The sequence below is a fragment of the Stegastes partitus genome, unplaced genomic scaffold (assembly GCF_000690725.1).
Source record: "Stegastes partitus isolate 25-593 unplaced genomic scaffold, Stegastes_partitus-1.0.2 Scaffold321, whole genome shotgun sequence".
Taxonomy (NCBI): domain Eukaryota; kingdom Metazoa; phylum Chordata; class Actinopteri; family Pomacentridae; genus Stegastes; species Stegastes partitus.
In genome coordinates this window covers 444567-463955 of record NW_007578052.1, presented here as the reverse complement: position 1 = coordinate 463955, position 19389 = coordinate 444567, and the positions used below count along the sequence as shown (strand labels likewise).

Sequence of the window (19389 nt, the reverse complement as noted above, 5' to 3'; positions counted from 1 at the left end):
CTTTGGAAAGTCTGGGAAAGCTTTAAGATTTCAAAACCTTTCCTATTTTGACAAACTGTCATCCAGCAATATTTCTTAATATGTGTGTCAAGTGGGAGACCTGTCTTGCCCTCTATATTGTATACACCCCGCAGTGTTCATTGTGTCTGTTTTGTAAAAAGTAAGGCAAAGGACACTAACCTGTAGGCCACATTGTCACAGACACACACTACCAGTATGACAGTTTTGCAGCACTGCAACAGGAGCTCATTAGTTGTTTGATTTGTAAACAGATGACAGCACCTTGTAGACCTCATGAAGTGTTGTTTCAACTCGTATGCTGTTTTATTTTTCACATTATTAACATGTACCTATTCCAAATATGACGGCAATATGAATAATACAAGTGGGACACAACTCACCAGAATACAGTAATAGTGATGAATGTAACAAATTGGGTTACATAATGTTTGGTACATGTTTTTGCAGTTGGTAGCACTGTTGCCTCGCAGCAAGAGGGTTGCCAGTTCGCGTCCCGGTGGGGGCACCGGAATCTTTCTTCTCCCCATGCAGTGTGGGTTCTCTCCGGGTTCTCCGGCTCCAAAAACATGTTGAGGTTAATTAGTGATTCTAAATTGTCCGTAGGTGTGAATGTGAGTGTGCTTGGTTGTCTGTCTCTAAGTGTGGCCCTGCGATGGACTGGTGACCTGTCCAGGGTGTCCCCTGCCTTCGCCCTGAGTCAGCTGGGATAGACTCCAGCCCCCCACTCCATACCAACTACAGCCACCACAAAAATATTTAATCTTATGAGTATTATTCACCCTTTGACTATAAAACATCAAGCTTTAAGTTCATTATACAGTTCTCCAAGGTACGTCACAGATTGGTTGTTTCAAACAATGAAGAAACAGCTTTGTTTACAATATTAATATTGCTGAGTATTAGTCTTGCTCCTTTGTTGTCATTGTGAGGTATAATTTCTACCTCCTTTGTATTAACTGCACAACTCATTTAAAAAAAAATCTTATTTCGTATTCCCTTTTATAGAAAAGATTAACTGTAAATGTGTAGCAAGGATAATATGTGTGTTGTTTCAAAGTGCTGTAGTTTTTGTCAGTTTTACTCCGACAAGAGAGCGATTCTTGTCATCTGGTCACAGCACATGAAAAAGCACATTCTGACATCAGCTGGTTATCTTCTGGATCATGTCAAGCCTGTTTTAAAGAACCTTGTCTGACAGTAATCGAAGTTTGGAGCAGCACATAACAAAGCTTCTACAATCCTGCTTTTATCATGCAAAACATGTTTTAAAAATGCAGTTTAGTTTAACTTTTAAAGACAAAGTTTATTTTAAATGCTTTTATTTCATCAGGTTTGGATTGCTGCAACAGCCTTTTTACCTGCCTGGACTAAAAATGTTTTGGTCAGACCCAGAATGCATGTTTTACATGTTTAGGATAGATATTTAGATTTTACTGATTATGTTTAAGGCCCCTCACGGCATCTCTCCTGTATCTCTGACCTTTTAGTGCTGTACTTTGAGATCCTCGGGGAGAGGTATTTTCTCTGCTCTTTGGGCTCGCCTGAAAGAGAACAAAGCATTTGCAGTTGTATTGTTTGTTAGACAGAATGTAGTGCGATTCATTTGTCTATTAAAATTATGATTTTATGACTTGTTTTTTTGTGAATCTTTTAGTTTGCTGCCAAGTCCACACTTTGTAACTTCGATTTTGAAAAGTGCTCTATACATAAAGATTTTGTTATTGTTGTTGGTCAATTCCTATCCAGAATCAAAGACGACACTGCTTCTGAATGTAACTGGTTTTAACTGTGTTGCTTATTTTGTTGTCTCCTTGATTGTTGTCTTTTTTTTCTTCTTTATTTTGTATTGGGTTGAATGTACTCTCTACAGCATTGTAAATGAGGGCTTCCCTCAATGATTCCTCGAGATTTTAATAAAGGTAGAATTATGATTATTTTTATTATAGTTATCACAGTAGTTCAGTACTTGACCACCATACAGTGTTAAAGCTGTTCACAAGGCCACACCCCCCTCGGCCTCTGATTGGCTGTTGGTCCCACCTGAGGGACGACAGACTAGTTCCGGGATTCCGATGTCGGCCTAGCAGGCGAGCTAAGTAGTTTGCTAGCGGCTAACTCAAGGAGGACCGAAACGACCCACACCCTACAGGCAAGACAGCTCGCTTCTTCGGTATTAGGTGCGTGTTTTACTCTCTCTTTGTGGCGACCGTTTATCTGAAAGTAGCTACAGTTGTCTCGTCAATCGTCAATGAACGCCAGTCCGTCAGAGTAAAGCTTTCATAACTAACGCTAGCTAACTCTTCTAGCTGTGGTAAAGGACTGAGCGGTGTCGCAAAAAAAAAAACTTTCGAGTAAAAGCTCACAGAGTGATTACTAAGTATGACTGGTATTTAAACCCCTTATTATCACTCGCTTGAACTGAAGCATCACAGAGTCCGTTAGTTTGAAACAGTGGTGTGTGTTGTAATGAGGTTCATGGTGGTGTGAGCAGATTATGGTAACGTTAGTTGTCTTGACTGAATCCTAGCACTGCTCTGGCCTGCTGTTTAATGCCTCTTTTAACGTACCACTGAAAGATGAAATTATGGCCAGTCTTGTGGTACAGATTAAAGACAGATATCAGAGAGCAGCTGTCAGTGTGTCCATATCGCTTGGTAAATGGATTAAATTCGCCCCACCGGCCACTTAACGGTGAGGCTTGCGAGGTGTAGATTGTTGCGGTGACATGACAGGCAAGGCTCGACACGGAGATTTTAGGATTAACATCCATTATAGTCGGGGGGATTTGTTGTGGGGCAGATGAGATGATTAACAACAAGCAGACTAACACTCTGTCTCGACTACAGCTCTTTATTTGTTAGCACGGATGATCGTTGAAAAGAGGGGTGTGTCCAAACTATCAGATTACACTGTTACTCCAGATCCGTTTTCAGTGTGTTCACGGACTTGTTTTTCATCAGGAGATGAGGGGAAATTAGCATGATGTGTGTGTGTGTGTGTGTGTCAAAGGCGTCGAGGCTCGTCACAGATCGCTGTCTCCGTGGTGTTTTGAATTTACAACAGTGGGAAGTGTTTCCTTTGACCACCTGAGGGCATTGAAGTGACAGCTGTGTGTTTAAGAGCAGCAGGCTGTTGAACAACTCTCTTATGAGTAATGGTGAAAAGTGCACACTCACACTCTTTTTATACGTGAGTTTTAGGAGAACAACGGCTTAGTTAGTCAGTCTGATTGTTGTGAAATCAGAGTGAAACCTTTGCTCCTGTCAGATAATTTAATTAGAGCAACGTTATCTAACGTACTGAGGAAATTATTTTTTTCCCTGAGACTTTATGAGCTAAGTGAAACATGGCAATTTTCATGCATTAATGGTTTATTATTTTGTTATTGTAGACGCCTGTGTTCTCCATTATATGTAAGCTATTTATATTAACGAGCTAGTAAATGACTTCTTCTATATTAAATCATGCCAGATTCTAGGGCGGAACAGTCATTTGGAATATTACTGAAACCACAGTATGCAAGGTAAAATGTGTCACAACATACTATTACAAATGAAGCAGTGTGGTGCTACAGAGATGTCTTGGCCTACAAATCATATTCTCCAGACACATTAGAACATGATTGTTTGGCATAGACAGCAGCAACATGTTTTCATGGAAAAGTAGTCTAGCTACATTTCACACATTTTCTCCTCCTATTCTGCTATCTGCATGTTATCGTTGTCGAAATCCTCTTTACTACTGGAAACAACAGTAACCTCTGAGCAGCAAACCTACCACACAAAAAAAATCAGTTGTTGCTGAGGATTTGGATCAAGCACCACAACAATCTTGCTAGTTTTAAATTGTTTAATGTCACACTAAAAAGAAAAAACTTGAACCTGCTGTGTGCGGACACCAGGATGCATATTATTTAATTAATTATAAATTATACATTTTTTCTATATTTTTGGATGCTGCTGTGGCCTGTAAATTTTCCAGGTCTGGGATAAAATAAAGTATATTCTATTCTAAAACAATCCCCCTGACCCTATTTTGAGAGGGCATTGTCACTGCATCATCGGCTCAATACCACACAATGCGACTGTGAAAGATTTAAAGAAATACAAACATACTAGAGAGTTTTGTCCTCTATATACAGAATCATAATGGGGTGCACCCGGACCATTCTGCAGGGCGCTGTGTCAGGGCTAGAGGGTGACCTAGCTATGTAAGACCAGTGGAAAAAGAAAAGAAAAAATACCATTTCCACAAAAATGGAGAGTCATATTGCACATATATTGCTTGTCAAAAATAATTACAATGAGCTTTTTTTGTATGTCGGTTAGCCTTGCCAGATCCCAAAATTATGTTTTCAAATGTTTTATTATGTTACCAGCAGTCAAAACCCCAAAGATTTTTGATATATTATCATGTAGGACAAAAAAAAAAAGAAAATAAATCTGTACAAAGAAGAAGCAGGAACTGGAGAATATTCACTATTTATGCTTTAAAATGTACTGGTTATCGATTAGATTACCATTGGATTCATTTGCAGTTCATTGGTACTCATTTCAGCCGTAAGTGTTTGCAACATGGATTCTTGTTTACTGATGTTTAGCTCATTCACAGTTGTTTGATTATTATTTTGTTTCTTTTTTTTTTTTTTTTAACAGGGGCATCGAGGAACTTACCCACAGAGCCAAGGGGTGAAAGAAGACAGGCAGCCAAAGATTAAAAAGGACTAAAATGTATCAAACTACATAACATCCACACTGCACATGGCTTTCTTTAAGAGGTGCAGAATGGGAAAGGAGGTCTATCTGCAAAGAATTTGGAGGTGGGAGAGCAGGCTACACCCAGACCCAGCCAAGTGCGGTTACACCTTGGTGACATACTCTGGGCTTCTTTATGGAATGAGTTGATTTTGTCCCCATATTGACACAGAGACTGAAGACAGGGGTCTCAAAAGATCCAGGGGACTCTGCTTGGCCATCGGACCTATTTTATTTGTAAAGGCAAGACGAGACATCTTTTGTTTTGTTTTTTGTTTTTTTTAGCAGCTTTTTAAAAAATAAATTCCAGCTGGACTTTTCTTTGATGTTAAGCAGCTTCCCACAACTGGCTTAAAAGTGAATTTGTTTGTTTAGTTGTTTTCCCCTGCTGCTGACTTGGTTTGAAATGCTGGAACTGTCCCTCCTGCCGTCATCCTCAGTTTCTTCCACCCACCCAGTGCCTAAATAAGCCCTCTCGGGACTATCACAGAAGTCATCAGCAGCTGCTGCTCTCAATCCTCTGCCTGTTCTCCTCCATGTGCTTCTGCTCTCGGCCTGCTGGCTCTCCACCCACTACCTCTTTAATTTTCTGGTCTTTTCTCTCTATATTCATTTTCTTTGAGAGCGATAATCACAGCTCAAGTAATGTAAACACTGAGTTTCAGTAGTGGAGAGAAACCTAGACAGCTCCAGTGTTGGTTGTGTGCACAAGTGTCTGTCCTTTTGTGTATATGCACAGCAGTGTTACTGTTGCACTGGCGCCAAGGAGCAGTTAAAGATTAGATTTATTTATATTGTTGCACCAAATACAGTTAAGCCATACAAAAATATTTATGAAATTACCTACATGTATTTTTGTATCACATTGCTCTTGTATAGTTTTGCTTTTATAAGCTTCTATTAAGATTATGCATACAAATTAAATATTTACATGCAAGTAGAGCTGTATATTGCTGTATAAAAACATCCCCTGGTTTTTAGTAATTAAATTATTGCCGGGAGATATTTAGAGTCTGCGCACAGAGAATCCCTCATGTTTCCTTTCAGTTGCTGCTTTGCATAGTGTTTGTTTTCTTTTCCAGTCTGTAGTCATGGCCCCTCCTCCCAGACAAACACTGTATTCTCCGTGTTGACTGGTAAAGGCCCCTTTACAGTAGGTAGACAGTAGATATCTACCTCTCTCTCTGTCTTCTTCTATCTGTCTCTGATGCCGGGCTTCAGTGGTGGGGGGGTTGGGGGAGGAGTAGGTGGCCCCGCTTCTGCTCCTCCCCGTCCGTTTCGACCCAGCCGATACGTTCCGGTGTCTGCAGCCACCACTTTCCTCGTCGGATCCACAACCCTCTTCTTCTGCTTCACGTGAGTGTTTCTTGGTCTATCTCACATTATGCAAACACACTTTCACATTAAGTAAACATTGTGCCACAAGGCCTACATGGATTTACACAGAGGTGTGTTGCTGTACTAATAATCTTTGTACACATGTGTGTTTGCTAAAGTCTTGTGTAAATATCCAGCCACATTAATGTTTCTACTGAGGATATGCTGCTGATTTTTTAGTTTGTTTAATCGTTGTTTAATTAGAGAAAGTTTAGTGCACACAATTGCCCTCTTTTCAGCCCCACTTGGCCACAGTTTCTCACAATCGCACCTGCAAGCTCCTCTTTTACAATCACAGCATTTCATTTGTAGCCTCTGAGTATCTTCAGTGGAGCTCTTTGTGGGTAAACTGCCCTGCACAAAGGCTCATTAGCAGTTAGTGATGGAGTGACCATTTTCCCGTCTGTATCTTGCCCACAATTGCAGGGATTTCAGCATGCTTGTGTAACTGTAATTTTGTTTCCATCTTTTCTAAAACCTCCCAGGTGCCCGTGGTTGTCAGAGTATTTCTCCTCTGTCATTCCCATCTACAATGCCGTGATCTTCCTCTTCACCCTCGCCAACTTCTGCATGGCCACTTTCATGGACCCTGGAGTCTTCCCCCGAGGTAAACATGTGTCATCTGTGTTTGTGTGAACATTTTTACCCTAGAGAGTTACATCTTACGTAGTAATAATGTGTAGGCAATGCTTTTGTGAACATGATGGGGAAAATATAACATGATGGGGAAAATACAAGTGAAAAGGCTAATCAGTAATGACCATGAGCTTCTGGAAAATTACTGAAACAGCCGCTAACATAATGCAGGGAGACCAAATGATCAGTTACTACGATGTGAGTACAACCTTTGTTTGTGTGTCTGTTGCCTGTAGCGGAGGAGGATGAGGATAAAGAGGATGATTTCCGAGCTCCACTCTATAAGACAGTGGAGATCAAAGGCATCCAGGTGCGCATGAAGTGGTGCTCAACCTGCCGCTTCTATCGCCCGCCACGCTGCTCACACTGCTCGGTCTGCGACAACTGTGTCGAGGTACACACACATATACACACACACACACGTAACATTGTGGACTTTCTGTTTTGTGATTCCAAATTAGAAATGAATTCATTTCACAGTATAATACAAAGGAGAAATTGATGACATTGGGTAATGGTGTGTCATAATCTAGGGTAATTTTTGCTTGTTTACTTTTTATTCTGTTTGTCTTGATAGTGCTGTTCTTATATTTGTCACTTAATAAATGAATGTCACTAGGACACAACTTTGGCTTTATAGTTATAAAAATATGTTATACTATATATCACAGTATCCAAAAACTCTGCTCAAATCATCAGTATATATACCTGTGTGATGTGTCTTTAGGTTTTAATAGCAAGTCCTAATTTCACAGTGAGCTTCAATAAACTCCTGTGTGCCTTGACTGCTTAGCCTCGATCTGTTCTATTCTTAGTTTTCTGTGTTTCCGTGTAGGAGGTAGATTTTGTGTGGACATCTGATTTCCATGCGTTCTAGTTGTTGCTTATCCGTATTATTTTCCTCTTAGTCATAACTTCATTGGTACTTACACCTTCTTGCCTTCTCACCCTGTGCTCTCTCAGGATTTTGACCACCATTGTCCTTGGGTAAACAACTGTATTGGTCGGAGGAATTATCGCTACTTCTTCCTCTTCCTATTATCTCTTACCACCCACATCATAAACGTATTTGGCTTTGGCTTGGTTTATGTCCTGCACCACCGCCAGCAGCTCGACACGCCACATGCTGCTGTTACGTATCCTTTACTTGGTCCTCTGCAGTCATAAAAACCCACAACACATTATGGGATTTCCTTTTCTTATGTCATTTACATGGTGGTATGAAACAGAGTGTTGTTTTGCCTTTTCCTTGACTCTCTCCTTACAGTATGGCTGTGATGTGTGTGGCTGGTCTGTTTTTTGTACCAGTTGCTGGCCTGACTGGGTTCCACATAGTGCTGGTGGCCCGCGGTAGGACCACAAATGAACAGGTACGTACAAGGGCTGGTTTGCTTGCATCACACCCGGCATCACTGCATTTAATCAGCCACATTTTTTTCTCTTGATTGTGTTGCTATCTATATGGGTTGAAAACATGTAAAAGTAAGCATGACTGCTGTTCTTTCTTCCCACTGTAGGTGACAGGGAAGTTTCGAGGAGGCGTTAACCCCTTCACCAACGGCTGCATGAGGAATATTTCACATGTGCTCTGCAGCTCCCAGGCGCCCAGGTCTGTTTATTTCCTTCCTTTAACACTCTGTTCTACAATTATTCTTTTTCCACTCCCTCTTTCTTTCCATTGCTCTCTCTCCCCTTCCACGTTTCCACTCTCTTCCTTTATTATTCTCACTTGTCTGTTCAGTTTATGGAATATATGAGTTCTGGTCTTTAGTGTGAGTGGCTTCTGGTGCTAAATTATACTTGTTAATACAGCAACAATCTGCTGAGCCTTTTGTTTAATGCTTTTGTATCATTTTTAATAGGATTTAAATATGCATATGTTACAGATACATGGGCCGGTGGCGAAGCCAACAGGCAGTGGAAGTACAGCCACCATTTCTTAGACCGCCTCTTACTGAGGCCCAATTAGAAGCCAAAATCCTGGACAACGGCATCCAGAATGACCGACACAGCACCAGGGTGAGTGACTCTAAATCCAACAAAAGCATGCAGTCTTCACAAGGATGTCTGGATATAGAATCTCATATAGAATCCATGCATGATATCATTTACAAATTATTGTTGTATACCGTTTGACTTTATACAGTATTACTCTGTTGTTGTGAATGTTTGATAGAATTTCAGCTTTGAATGAGTTTCATGGGTGCATTGATGGAAATGTAGATGCTGGTGTCTGCTGTAATTTTGCAAACCTCAAGAGAGATGAAATAACACATTGTAAACTCCCCAGTTCTGCTCTTGTTCTCCAGATTTGAAAATCTTCGTTATGTCTGTAAATCTGGAAACACACAAAGTAAACACAAGTTTTGGACATTAGCTAATATGCTGCTTCTCTATAGATGATTCAATCGTGTGAAGGGTTTACTGATGGCAGAAAAGCACGCAGTGTCTGTTAGCAGTTGTGAATGAAGATGTAAACAATTAACGAATGTGTCCTTATTGTGCCAGCTTTGCATATCACACATTGCTTTTGAGAGGTGTGTGTCTGAACATGACAAAGTTGTTTGTCGGGTTTGAAATAGATTTGCAAAACTCGGAACATGTAGCTCTGATATAAAAAAAATGTTTGTTTTTTTTCCTTACTTGTAGGCATATAGAATGACAAACGATCCTGAAATTGTTTGCATACATCAGTGTTTTCACAGCATTGATCGGTTGCCAAAACTTTGAACAGCAGTTAATTAAATAGGACTTTATACCTCAAGAAGTTATCATAGACAGTTTTTTCTTGCCGTAGTCCTCTTTGTCAGGCAGCCTCATCATTTGTTTCAGTGATTGTGTTTTTGATTCAGTTGTGTTATTGGTCTGAAGAAACCCTTATTCTGTATGTCTGCTTACTTTTCTGTTTGTCTTTTACAGTCCAAGAGCAGTCTAGATCAGATGGAGAGCCAGTCAGCTGATGCAGAACCTCCACCTCCTCCAAAGCCGGAGCTTCGTTACCCCGGCCTGCCCCGTGCAGACACAGAGGGTGAGACACACATACAAATACAAAAGTAAACCCAGGTAGTTGCAGGTATAACACCTGATATGTTCACATCGATTGCTGACCATAAAGTTCAACCCAGGTACATCAAGTGTGTTCACATGTTGTTTTTGGTGTCTTGGCACTCAGAGAGCAGCTTGTTGACTGAAGCGCCACCTACGCCATCAATGTACAAATACCGACCACCCTACAGCAGCCCAGGAAGGAACCACACGGCCCTCACACATCCGAACAAGGTACGTGCCAACTTACCCTTTTCCTCACCTCAAGGTACTGGATGTAGACTGTTAACGTAACATTAACATCAACGTACATATTGTATATTAAAGTAACAATCAGCTGGGAGTGAAGTTAATCGCATGTATTTGCCTGATTTGATTTGATAGCAGGCTTATTTTAGAAATACAGACAGATGTGGGTAACCGTACTGCACGAAAAGAAGCAAGGAGAGCTGAATAAACAACATCCTTTTACTGTAGCAGTTGGACTGGTGGCTCTTATGCCCTTCCCCCTTCTAATTTCCGTTGTGGTTAATATATGCCCCTCTTTTTTTGTTTTTACTTTAAATTGATCATTCAGTGGCCATCGGTCGATCAGTAAGTCTCAGTGTGTGTGTGTGTATATCCCTTTGGCTGTCTCTGTGTGTTTGAGTGGAACTATCCTTTTCCCCCCCAAGACTGCATTGACTGGAATGTGTAGTTCATGTACTGTATGTATTTGTACTTCCATTTATGTGTTGACACACAGTCTTTGACATGCAGTGTCAGTGCTTGTTCAAACCAGTCAATGTTTCCAGTCCAGTAGTGTGATGATGGAGTAGAGCACTGGTCAAGCATCCAACTCTCCCTTCCACTCTTTTTTTTCTGTTAGAATCTGTACAAAAACTGTTTTCTGTGCTGTTTTCACTTCCTCGTGTAAGATGGTAATTTTCATCTTTCTTCCTCCCCCTCTTCACTCCTGCTTTCATCTTCATCACACTCCTCCTCACCCTCCCCTCCTCCTCCTTCTCTGTCTTTGGTCTGTTTCTCTTCTTCTTTCCTCTCCTCAGATGATCCGTGGTGAGAGCCTTGACTCTCCATCTCCCTCCATATTGCAGTCCAGCCGCCAGCCCAGCTACCGCTCGGAGCCGAGCAGCCTGGACGGGGCCACAGTGGTGGGGGGAAGTGTAGGGGTGCGCAGAGGGGGAGTGGAGAGGGGTGAGGGCCCCGGAGGCCCTGGCGGGACTGCTGGGGGGGTGTCAGGGGGCATGTCAGGCTACTCCCTGACTGGGCGTTCCTACACCTCCTACCCATCCTCTCTGGTTCTGTCCACTGGCGGCTCACGCTCCTCCAGCCTGCGCTCAGCACACACTGCACACAACCCGCTGACTACGCTTCAATCAGAGGGCACCACAGACACCAGCTACAAAAGCCTGGCCAATCAGACGCCTCGAAACGGCAGCCTGTCCTACGACAGCCTGCTGACGCCATCTGAGAGCCCGGAGTTCGAGTCAGCCGCCCATGAGCTGTCGCCACAGAAGCCTCGCGCTCCCTTTCCCTCGGCGACTATAACAGGCCAGCCTGAGGTGGTGTCTCCCAGTAGCCCGCTGCAGGGCTACACGTCGCCCTTCCTCTCAGCTCAGATCGCCCAGCAGAGGGAGGGGCAGCTGCTCCAGGGCTCTGCCACTTTCTCCTCCCCCCATAGGGCCTACCTGCGTGCTGTCAGCCCCCCTCCCTCCTCCTCTGGGCCTCCTGAGGCTCAGCACCTGCTCCATAACCAGGACTTCTCTTCTTCCCGAGCCCCTCGTAACCCTTCCTCCTCGTCCTCTTCCCCTGGGGCTCGCTCACTAGAGCCCCCTGTCTCCCCGCCACCTCGTGGCCTCTCCCTGGGCAAGTCCCTGTCTTACACCGGGGAGGCAGGTCCTCAGCACAAGCCTCGGCCTGCAGGAGGAGGCACTGTGCTGGGAGGGGGAGGAGTCGGAGGAGGGCAACAGGCTCCACAGTGAGTAGTGATCCGTCGCCAGATACGTCAGCCTGCTACTGTTCCTCCTCCTCCTGCTTTTTCTCCTCCTCTTCCTTCCTGGTTTGTGTCAGCCCTCCTCTTCTTACCTGATCTGTGTGAGTCTTCCTTTTCCTCCTCCACAGTTTACAGTCAGTCTGGTGCGTGTTCAGTGATAAACAGTTGGATGTGCATATGGACATTTTGTTGGTTCGGTTGTTAGAATGTGTGGATTAGTGTTTAAAGCATGTCAGTATGTGTTTAGCTCTATGACAGCATGCCTAATCGCGTGATTTACTTCTGTCCTGTAGCCTTTTGTGTCCTTTTCATTTCCTTTCTCGCTAAGTTTAGTTACCAAATGCCTTATAATATCACAGGTAGAGAAGCATTTGCTGTTTGTGCTTGCCGATTATTTTTGAAGTAGAACCACTCACCTCCACCTCCCTCTCTCCTCTCTCCTCATCCTAATCTTCCCCCACTCCCCCACTTCTGCCCTCCCCATCCGGATGGCTGTCCAATCAGATCCACCTCTCGCCCAGTCTTGGCCAATCACACCACATCCAAACCAGGGGGAGGGGTGAAGAAGGTAACCGGCGTTGGAGGGACCACGTACGAGATATCGGTTTGAGTGACAAACATCCCACATGGTCTATCACAAGAGGGGGAAAAGTCATCGGACAACTTCCACTTGTCTCTTACCTGAGCTGGATATTATTCATGACTGCAGGCTCCGAAAAAATGACTTTTTATCTGCTGCAATGGACTAAAGGAGCAGGCCTGTCTGGTACTCACTTTGTTATCTTTGTAACGCCACTGGCCATTGTTCTCTGCCAGCCTTTCAGATTTGAACAAAGAGTAACTGGGGACACTGGTTCATTTTTTCACTGGATCAATTGTCTCCATTTTGCCACTTTGTGAGCCATAGACTGATGTGTATCATCACGGCTGGGTACAGATATGTCTATAGAACATGCATAGCTTTTCAATGATTTGCTATTTTACTTTGGTACATTAGCACACAGAGTATTGACAACAGTGTCCGACACTTAAGGAAAGGATGGCCTTTATCCGATGGATGTAAAATTTCAAGAGGGAGGATTTAGAACTGTTGACCAATAGACACGTCTGAACGGACCACACAGCCTGTTTTACTGATGAGAATCACAGAGGGAAGGATCCGACCTATAAACACAGTATCATTTTAGTTTTATAAATCTTTTTTTAAAATATTGTTTTATATAAATGTATAAAATCTATCTTACAGATTACTATTGGGTCAAATTGTCAGGTATTGAAGATGACTATTGATGAGGGTGGCAGATGTACTGTATGTAATTATTCATGAAAGCGATTTTAAATCAGTTGCCTGTTTATATTTGATGGCTGCATCAGCCACTCACGAGTTCTTGCTGGAATTTTCATCATGTAAAGAGAATGATGATCCTTCGGTGGACAACTGAAGTGGCAAAGAATGGAGCTTAATTTTCGGAAAGCCACAAAGAAATTTTGATTCTCATGATTGCAGCACAAGCATCTTTGTGGAATGTACGCTTGTAATGTTTATGCTAGAGACATTATGCAAAATCTGTTTGTAGCTTTAAAGTTCATTGTATGTCTTTTGGTGTTTATTTTGTTTCTCCTTTTCTGTAATGTTTTGTCTGTCAGTCAGTCAGTCGAGATGCTAGCAACCTTATACCTTTAACGGATGGCCAGCCAAATAGGGGCAGTGAGGGAAGGGCTTATTTATTTCACCAGACAAAACAACCTTGTAGTTCAGGACACTTTCAAATCAGTCTCAGTTCTTTTTATTTTTCAAGAGAGAAAACAGTAAGCAGGAATATTTTTTACAAAAAAAAAAAGTTTATAAACAGAAATTGTAGATGCGATATGCCACTAAATAGATTAAGGAGGGATTGGTTTGAAATTGGAGACTGTGTTCATTTGTTTTTGCCTTGAGACCATTCATCGTAAAGCAAGCATGTTTTTATCTTTTTCTATTGATTTTTATTTTATACACTTGTCTGAAAAGTAAGGAAGGCAGATGAGATTTTTTTTTTTTTGATTGACTTCCTAATTTTTTTTGTTAAATTTCTGTAAAGGTACAGTTCATGTTTTTTACCTACTGCCATGTTTAGAAAGAATTAATTAGAGGAAGGGAGGTGTGTTTGTAAGCTTGTCTTTCTGGATTGGGCATTAGAGTAAAGTTGTTTTTCTTTTTTAATTTTATTTTACTTCTGTCAAAGCCCATAGCAGTGTTTGAAAGAGAATGTTAAAGGTGTCTGAATGTGGGGGGGGGAGGTACATGCTTGAAGCACACAAGTATCATCGGTTAACCCAAACTGTGTTACGAGTTTTCAACCCGACCAGGCTATGTCTTCGGTGTGCATGTGATTTTTGTTTCTCGTGCTGAATGCTTCACTGGCGTGCATTCTTGTGAGATTACTGTCAAACGCCCACCCAGTTCATGTGTGGGTGGCAACAAGAAAAGAACCATCATTATTGGCACAAGCAGCCGTCGTACAGAGTTTTAAGAGAACCTGTGTTACTTTTCTTCCTGCTCTGGCCAAGGATGGTGGCCACAGAACAATCTGAAACTATTTGAGTAAAGCAAGTATCCTTCTTTGTGAGATAAAATATTGCTATCGTGGGCTGTGATGAATGGAACGAGTTTCACAAATATCTGTAACGAGTACATTGAAAACATTTCCAAAATGGCCTTATAAAGAATTTTTAAAAAGATGTCTTCTCAGAATAAAAGGTCAAACTGTTCAAAAAAACGAATGTCTCATGAATGTTATTTTCAGTTTCATGTCACCGTTTAATTTGGTTTTAAATATGACACAAAAGTAAACAGTAGTTGCAAAATACAGGCAGCAAAAGTTCACACGCGCTGATGAGATGTTGCTGAAAGTGGCAAAAAAAAAAAAAAAAAGGTAGTTGTTCTCAAATAACTTTAGATTTGCAATAAAATGTCCCCAAATTATTACTTGATCTAAATGCATAACTGCATTCTGACTCAGTCGGACCATGTACACATGGTCCGGTATTTATTTGTCACAGTAAGGAAGTGGAGTAAAGGAGTGTAGAGACAATGTCTAGCTGTGGTTGCACCTTGTTTCTTCATTCAAATAATCTTCACTTTCACACTAATGTAAGGCATGGAAATGTAGGAAGAAAGGGACAGACGTCTTGCTGCCTCTCTCTCAGTCATCCTCTTCACTGGTCTTTCTTGCTCTCTGTGGGCTCCGTGTCGTCGGTTTCAGGATAGAGCTCGTCGCTGCCGTCTTCTGGCTGGAAGCCGTTCTGCTCCTCTCCCTTTGAACCACGGGTTTTGTTCAGCTTCTTGGACTTTTGGAAGAGCTCGTTGAGGTTAAACTCTCGGATGATGTTCTCCTAGGGATGAGAAAAAGATTTACAATTAGCATTATTGTTATCATGTGGAAGCAAACGACGCCTACTCGCTGCAGAACAGACGCACCTCATTGAAAGTCCAAGACACAGCTCTCCCTTTATTGTCCACCATTGGACGTCTCATAATTTCCCGTCCTCCTTGAAAAAGCACCAGCGTGGGTAGCTGCTTAGCCAGAGGAGACGTACTAACTCTGTACCTGTTTAGAAATAACGCACAGGTCAGAATATGTCAAAAAACAATGAATTTGTATAAAGCATAAACAACATTGTGGCTTTAAAGCTGCATCATGACAGACAGACCTCTGTGAAACCTCTCCATAGCGGCCAATGTCCACCTTCCCAAACCGGAGTCCGGCACAATTGTATCTGTTGCACACAAGGGAAGATGTATAAGACATTTAGGCCAAAAGTAGTCTAACTCATCAGATGTAGCAGCCTGCCATTGGCTTTTTCCTCCCCTTCTGCTATCTGTCTATTTTTCCCCTATAGCAGAATGATAATGATGTGCAGCCAAACCATTCTGTGCTGCTGAATTATCTGGCTGTGCAAGACTAGGCCAAAAGTTGAAACTGCAAACTTGGCATCCAACTGTCTCACTGACAGACGCCAGTGTCTATAGCTGCCGGCATTAAGGAAATTCTGTTATTTTCACATTTCAGCTTTAAGACATTGTAGGTTCCAATAATCCACCATGAAGAAAAAAATCCTCAGGACCACTTGATAAAGTTAAACTGTTTACTTGAACTCGCTCACAGCAAAAAAACATCTTTTCCAAATTTACCAACATAAGAGAAAAACAGGTCAAAAAGTATGTGGTTCTACTCCGTGGCCTGGCTGCCGACTAAGCTAGTTACACCTGCTATCCACCTGGATCGAAAAGCAACTAAGGGTGCACTGGGAAGCAATGATCACAGCCACATATTCCCACATACTACAAAGTTGTATTGTAAATGTAAAATGAATAACAATAACTTTTAAACATTTTGAATTATCCCCACACTTGATAAGTGCAAGAAACAAAATGACTCACTCACTGTCACCATAAATATGAAATATATACATACATTTACCTGGGCATATTGTAAATACTGCTTTTAAGTCCTCTTAAATCAATCTAAATTATTATCATTAAGGTTAAATTATTGCATTCTATTTACTCAACCATCAACTTAAATGCATTTAGGCAGCATCAAAGGCTTGACAGTGAATATGGACCAGCTGTGGACTAGTAGAATACAAATGTCTACAAGTGCCCTCAGTACATTCAAAAGAATCTTTTGTTCTACAATTAAAGTTACTTAGTAATATTGAATATGGTGTACCTTCTCCATGGTTGTTTACTAGTAGAGCTTTTGATTTGAAGGTTTGTAGTCATAACTTTGAAGCAGCTCAGCCAATCATAACTATAAACCTGTTTTTATAGTAAACAGAATTGATTGCAGTTGAGAAGCCAAGACTGAAACAGAGGGAACCTCCCTGTCTTGATTGCATGTTGTTTACAAAACAGAGAAAGCAAGTTGGAATCTGCATCTTCACGCGTGAGCACTGCAGAGAGTAAGAGTGATGTGATTTCTTACGTGAGAGAAAGGTTGGCAAAGACAGGAGCGAAAGACTGGCAGTCAGACGACCAGTTGGCATAGAATTCGACGATCCAGGTGACACGACTGTCCTTCTGCAGCTCCTCCTGATGACTCAGTGACATGAAATTTGATTAGAACAGACTGCACAGGTGTAGCTCTCGGCCCTTCACGACTACTCACCTCCCAAACCGAAATGCGAACCAAACAATAAAAACAACTATGTTTGTTGCAACTGCTAAAAAAAAAGAAAAAAAAAAAAGACAATATTCTAAGAAGTTCCCATCTTTATGTTCTTAGAAAACTGCATGTGAATAAATCATCCCCATATAAACTTCAAAGTAAAGTAACAGTCCCAACAGATGGAACTACAAGTAATTCCCACCGGTTGTGTTTATTTTACATATCAGAGGCCTGAGGTACTACTGAACATCACAGAGGACTCACATCTATGGTCTTGTCACTGAAGTACTTGATGTACTCTGGGCCCATGTAGAGAGGTGGCTTACAGGTCATCACAAAAGCTGGGGACAAAAGATGGATAAATAGACTTATAAGTTCACAAATCAGAAAAAATATGTATTTTTGAATGAGTGCATAAAGTTGTTTACACCATGTAACCTAACACATTTTTAGATTAATAATTTGCACATTCCCACACACTATATCTTTATTACTTTAAAAAAAATCTCTTCTAACACTTACTGCAACACTTGCTTTTCTAATCTTTTTATCACTCTTTAAAAAAAATGTTAACTGTTGTGCACCAAAACATCAGTCAAATTCCTCCTTTTTGAAAACCTACTTGGCAATTAAACTGATTCTGATTCTGAAACACTGTCACAAGGGCACCATCTACAGGCCACTTGATAAAAACACACAAACTGCTGACTGTTACTTCAACAGACTTGGAGCAATTTGTAATTAGAGAGAGTGCAAAACATGCTGACATTAAAAAATGGCATCAAAGAAAGGATCAAAAGGGAAAAAATGGCCAAAAGAAGGAGATGTGATGAGAATCAAGGACTACCAAAGTCTAGAGGCTTTTCAGAGGAAAGTTCTTAAATGACATGAGGCTTTTTATTTGAAAAAAAATAAACAAAACAAAAAAAACCCACTGTTGGCTGTTAAGTTTCATTAATAAAAAATGGGTTGTGCTGACCTGCTACCTGACACTTTCAGCCGACTTAATAATCTGAATGGCGGACTTTAGGGAAAAAACACATGCTTTTTGCTTTTCATTCTCTCTGATAAGAGTTCACTTATCTGGACAATAATAACTTTTATTCTTTCCCATGATGACTTTCAGACGTGGAACAATGTGTCCAAAGCTGCCCTGCGTGCTGTCGTTGGGATTCATATCAGTGGAACGCATATGCAGTTGTGTAATATTGAGTAAAGCAGGCAATGTCTGTTACATGACAGTACATCATTAATCCTTTTGCAGTGACAACAGTGACTGGAATGGCAACTGAACTGAATGAGTGAGCAACTGATGTTGCAAAAGTGTGTATAAGGGTATGAGACATTGGCTGAATATTAGATATCAGTGAATGGTAAACAGTTATGACTGAGTGGTGAGGCATTAAATCTATCCCTGTGAGGCTCAGCTGTGACTGGAACACCTCACTGCCTGCTCAACAGTCCCAGAGCGAGTGAATTAAACATTACACAGTTGTGTTTGATTTGTCCTTTAACTATGAAGTGCCTTGAGAGAAGTAATGTTGTGAATTTCACCTTTGTAAATAGAACTGAATGTATTTTTTTTTTGTATCGTGATAAATGTAATTTAGATTATTTATTTATGTATTTATTTTACTTTAAAAGGCTAACCAGCCACTGGTTTAATCAGTTCTCTGCAAACAAAATTGACAATGAGACCAAACGTGTTCAGGACTCATATTTGCTTACTATGTCAGTTATTCCTGACTGTCAGTTATTCTTTAAACTGAGGAAAATAAGTTTAAATCGCAGCATTCTGAAGTGGAAGTTTTGGGCTGCTTATACCGAACACTTCTGTAGGATACTTCTTAATGGAAGATGTCTTTTTCATACATACAAATGCAGATGTACAAGAGAGAAGACAAGGCTCATAGGACCACTGACCGACACACAAGGCCAGGTAGAGGATGCCGAGTCGAATATCCAGCCTGAAGAAGAGGATGACGTTGGCCACTTTACTGAACAGGAACAGGTTGCCTATGTGCTGCTCCAGTGTGACTGAGAAAGACAGAGAGACGAAAAACAAATGAACGAAGCAGAGGAATACCCTTCACAACATCAACCAAGGTCAGAGGAAGGTGGGGTTACACTGCAACTGTAATGTTTACACAACAAAGCCGAGCGTTTAGTGAAGCACTTCCTGCATGTGTTGGGCTCCTCCACTGCTTCAGGGTCAAGGATTGCAAACAGTTAACCTCAAGTATCTGTTCAGTTAAAGTTTAACAGTTACACGTTATAAAGACACACTCGGAGGAACACACTCACAAAGATGTCTGATGTTTGGGTTAAATATAAGCTTTCATTTGTGTTCTTGTTGATAGACATGAAGTGTAATACACTCACAAAAATGCCTAAAGTTTTGGTTAAAAAA

General features: G+C 41.4%; 2 protein-coding genes across 2 annotated transcripts in view; one reads left to right on the top strand and one right to left on the bottom strand.

Annotated features, from left to right (window-relative positions):
• The first annotated feature begins 2084 nt into the window (after nucleotides 1-2084).
• zdhhc5b (zDHHC palmitoyltransferase 5b) lies at nucleotides 2085-13764 on the top strand. Its single transcript, XM_008283634.1, has 12 exons — nucleotides 2085-2198; nucleotides 4677-6131; nucleotides 6638-6759; nucleotides 7025-7182; nucleotides 7752-7924; nucleotides 8056-8158; nucleotides 8306-8397; nucleotides 8675-8807; nucleotides 9708-9816; nucleotides 9961-10067; nucleotides 10880-11811; nucleotides 12331-13764. The coding sequence occupies exons 2-12, from the start codon at nucleotides 5983-5985 to the stop codon at nucleotides 12434-12436; spliced, it is 2184 nt and encodes a 727-aa protein (XP_008281856.1). The 5' UTR covers nucleotides 2085-2198; nucleotides 4677-5982; the 3' UTR covers nucleotides 12437-13764.
• An 838-nt stretch (nucleotides 13765-14602) lies between these two features.
• tmx2a (thioredoxin-related transmembrane protein 2a) overlaps nucleotides 14603-19389 on the bottom strand; it is a 6110-nt gene continuing 1323 nt past the window's right edge. The window contains exons 3-8 of the mRNA XM_008283632.1: nucleotides 18903-19016; nucleotides 17244-17320; nucleotides 16797-16903; nucleotides 15520-15585; nucleotides 15287-15416; nucleotides 14603-15201 (exon numbers count right to left, since the gene is read on the bottom strand). Coding sequence (XP_008281854.1) covers nucleotides 15025-15201; nucleotides 15287-15416; nucleotides 15520-15585; nucleotides 16797-16903; nucleotides 17244-17320; nucleotides 18903-19016 — 671 coding nt within the window. The 3' untranslated portion in view covers nucleotides 14603-15024. The remainder of the gene's footprint in view (nucleotides 15202-15286; nucleotides 15417-15519; nucleotides 15586-16796; nucleotides 16904-17243; nucleotides 17321-18902; nucleotides 19017-19389) is intronic.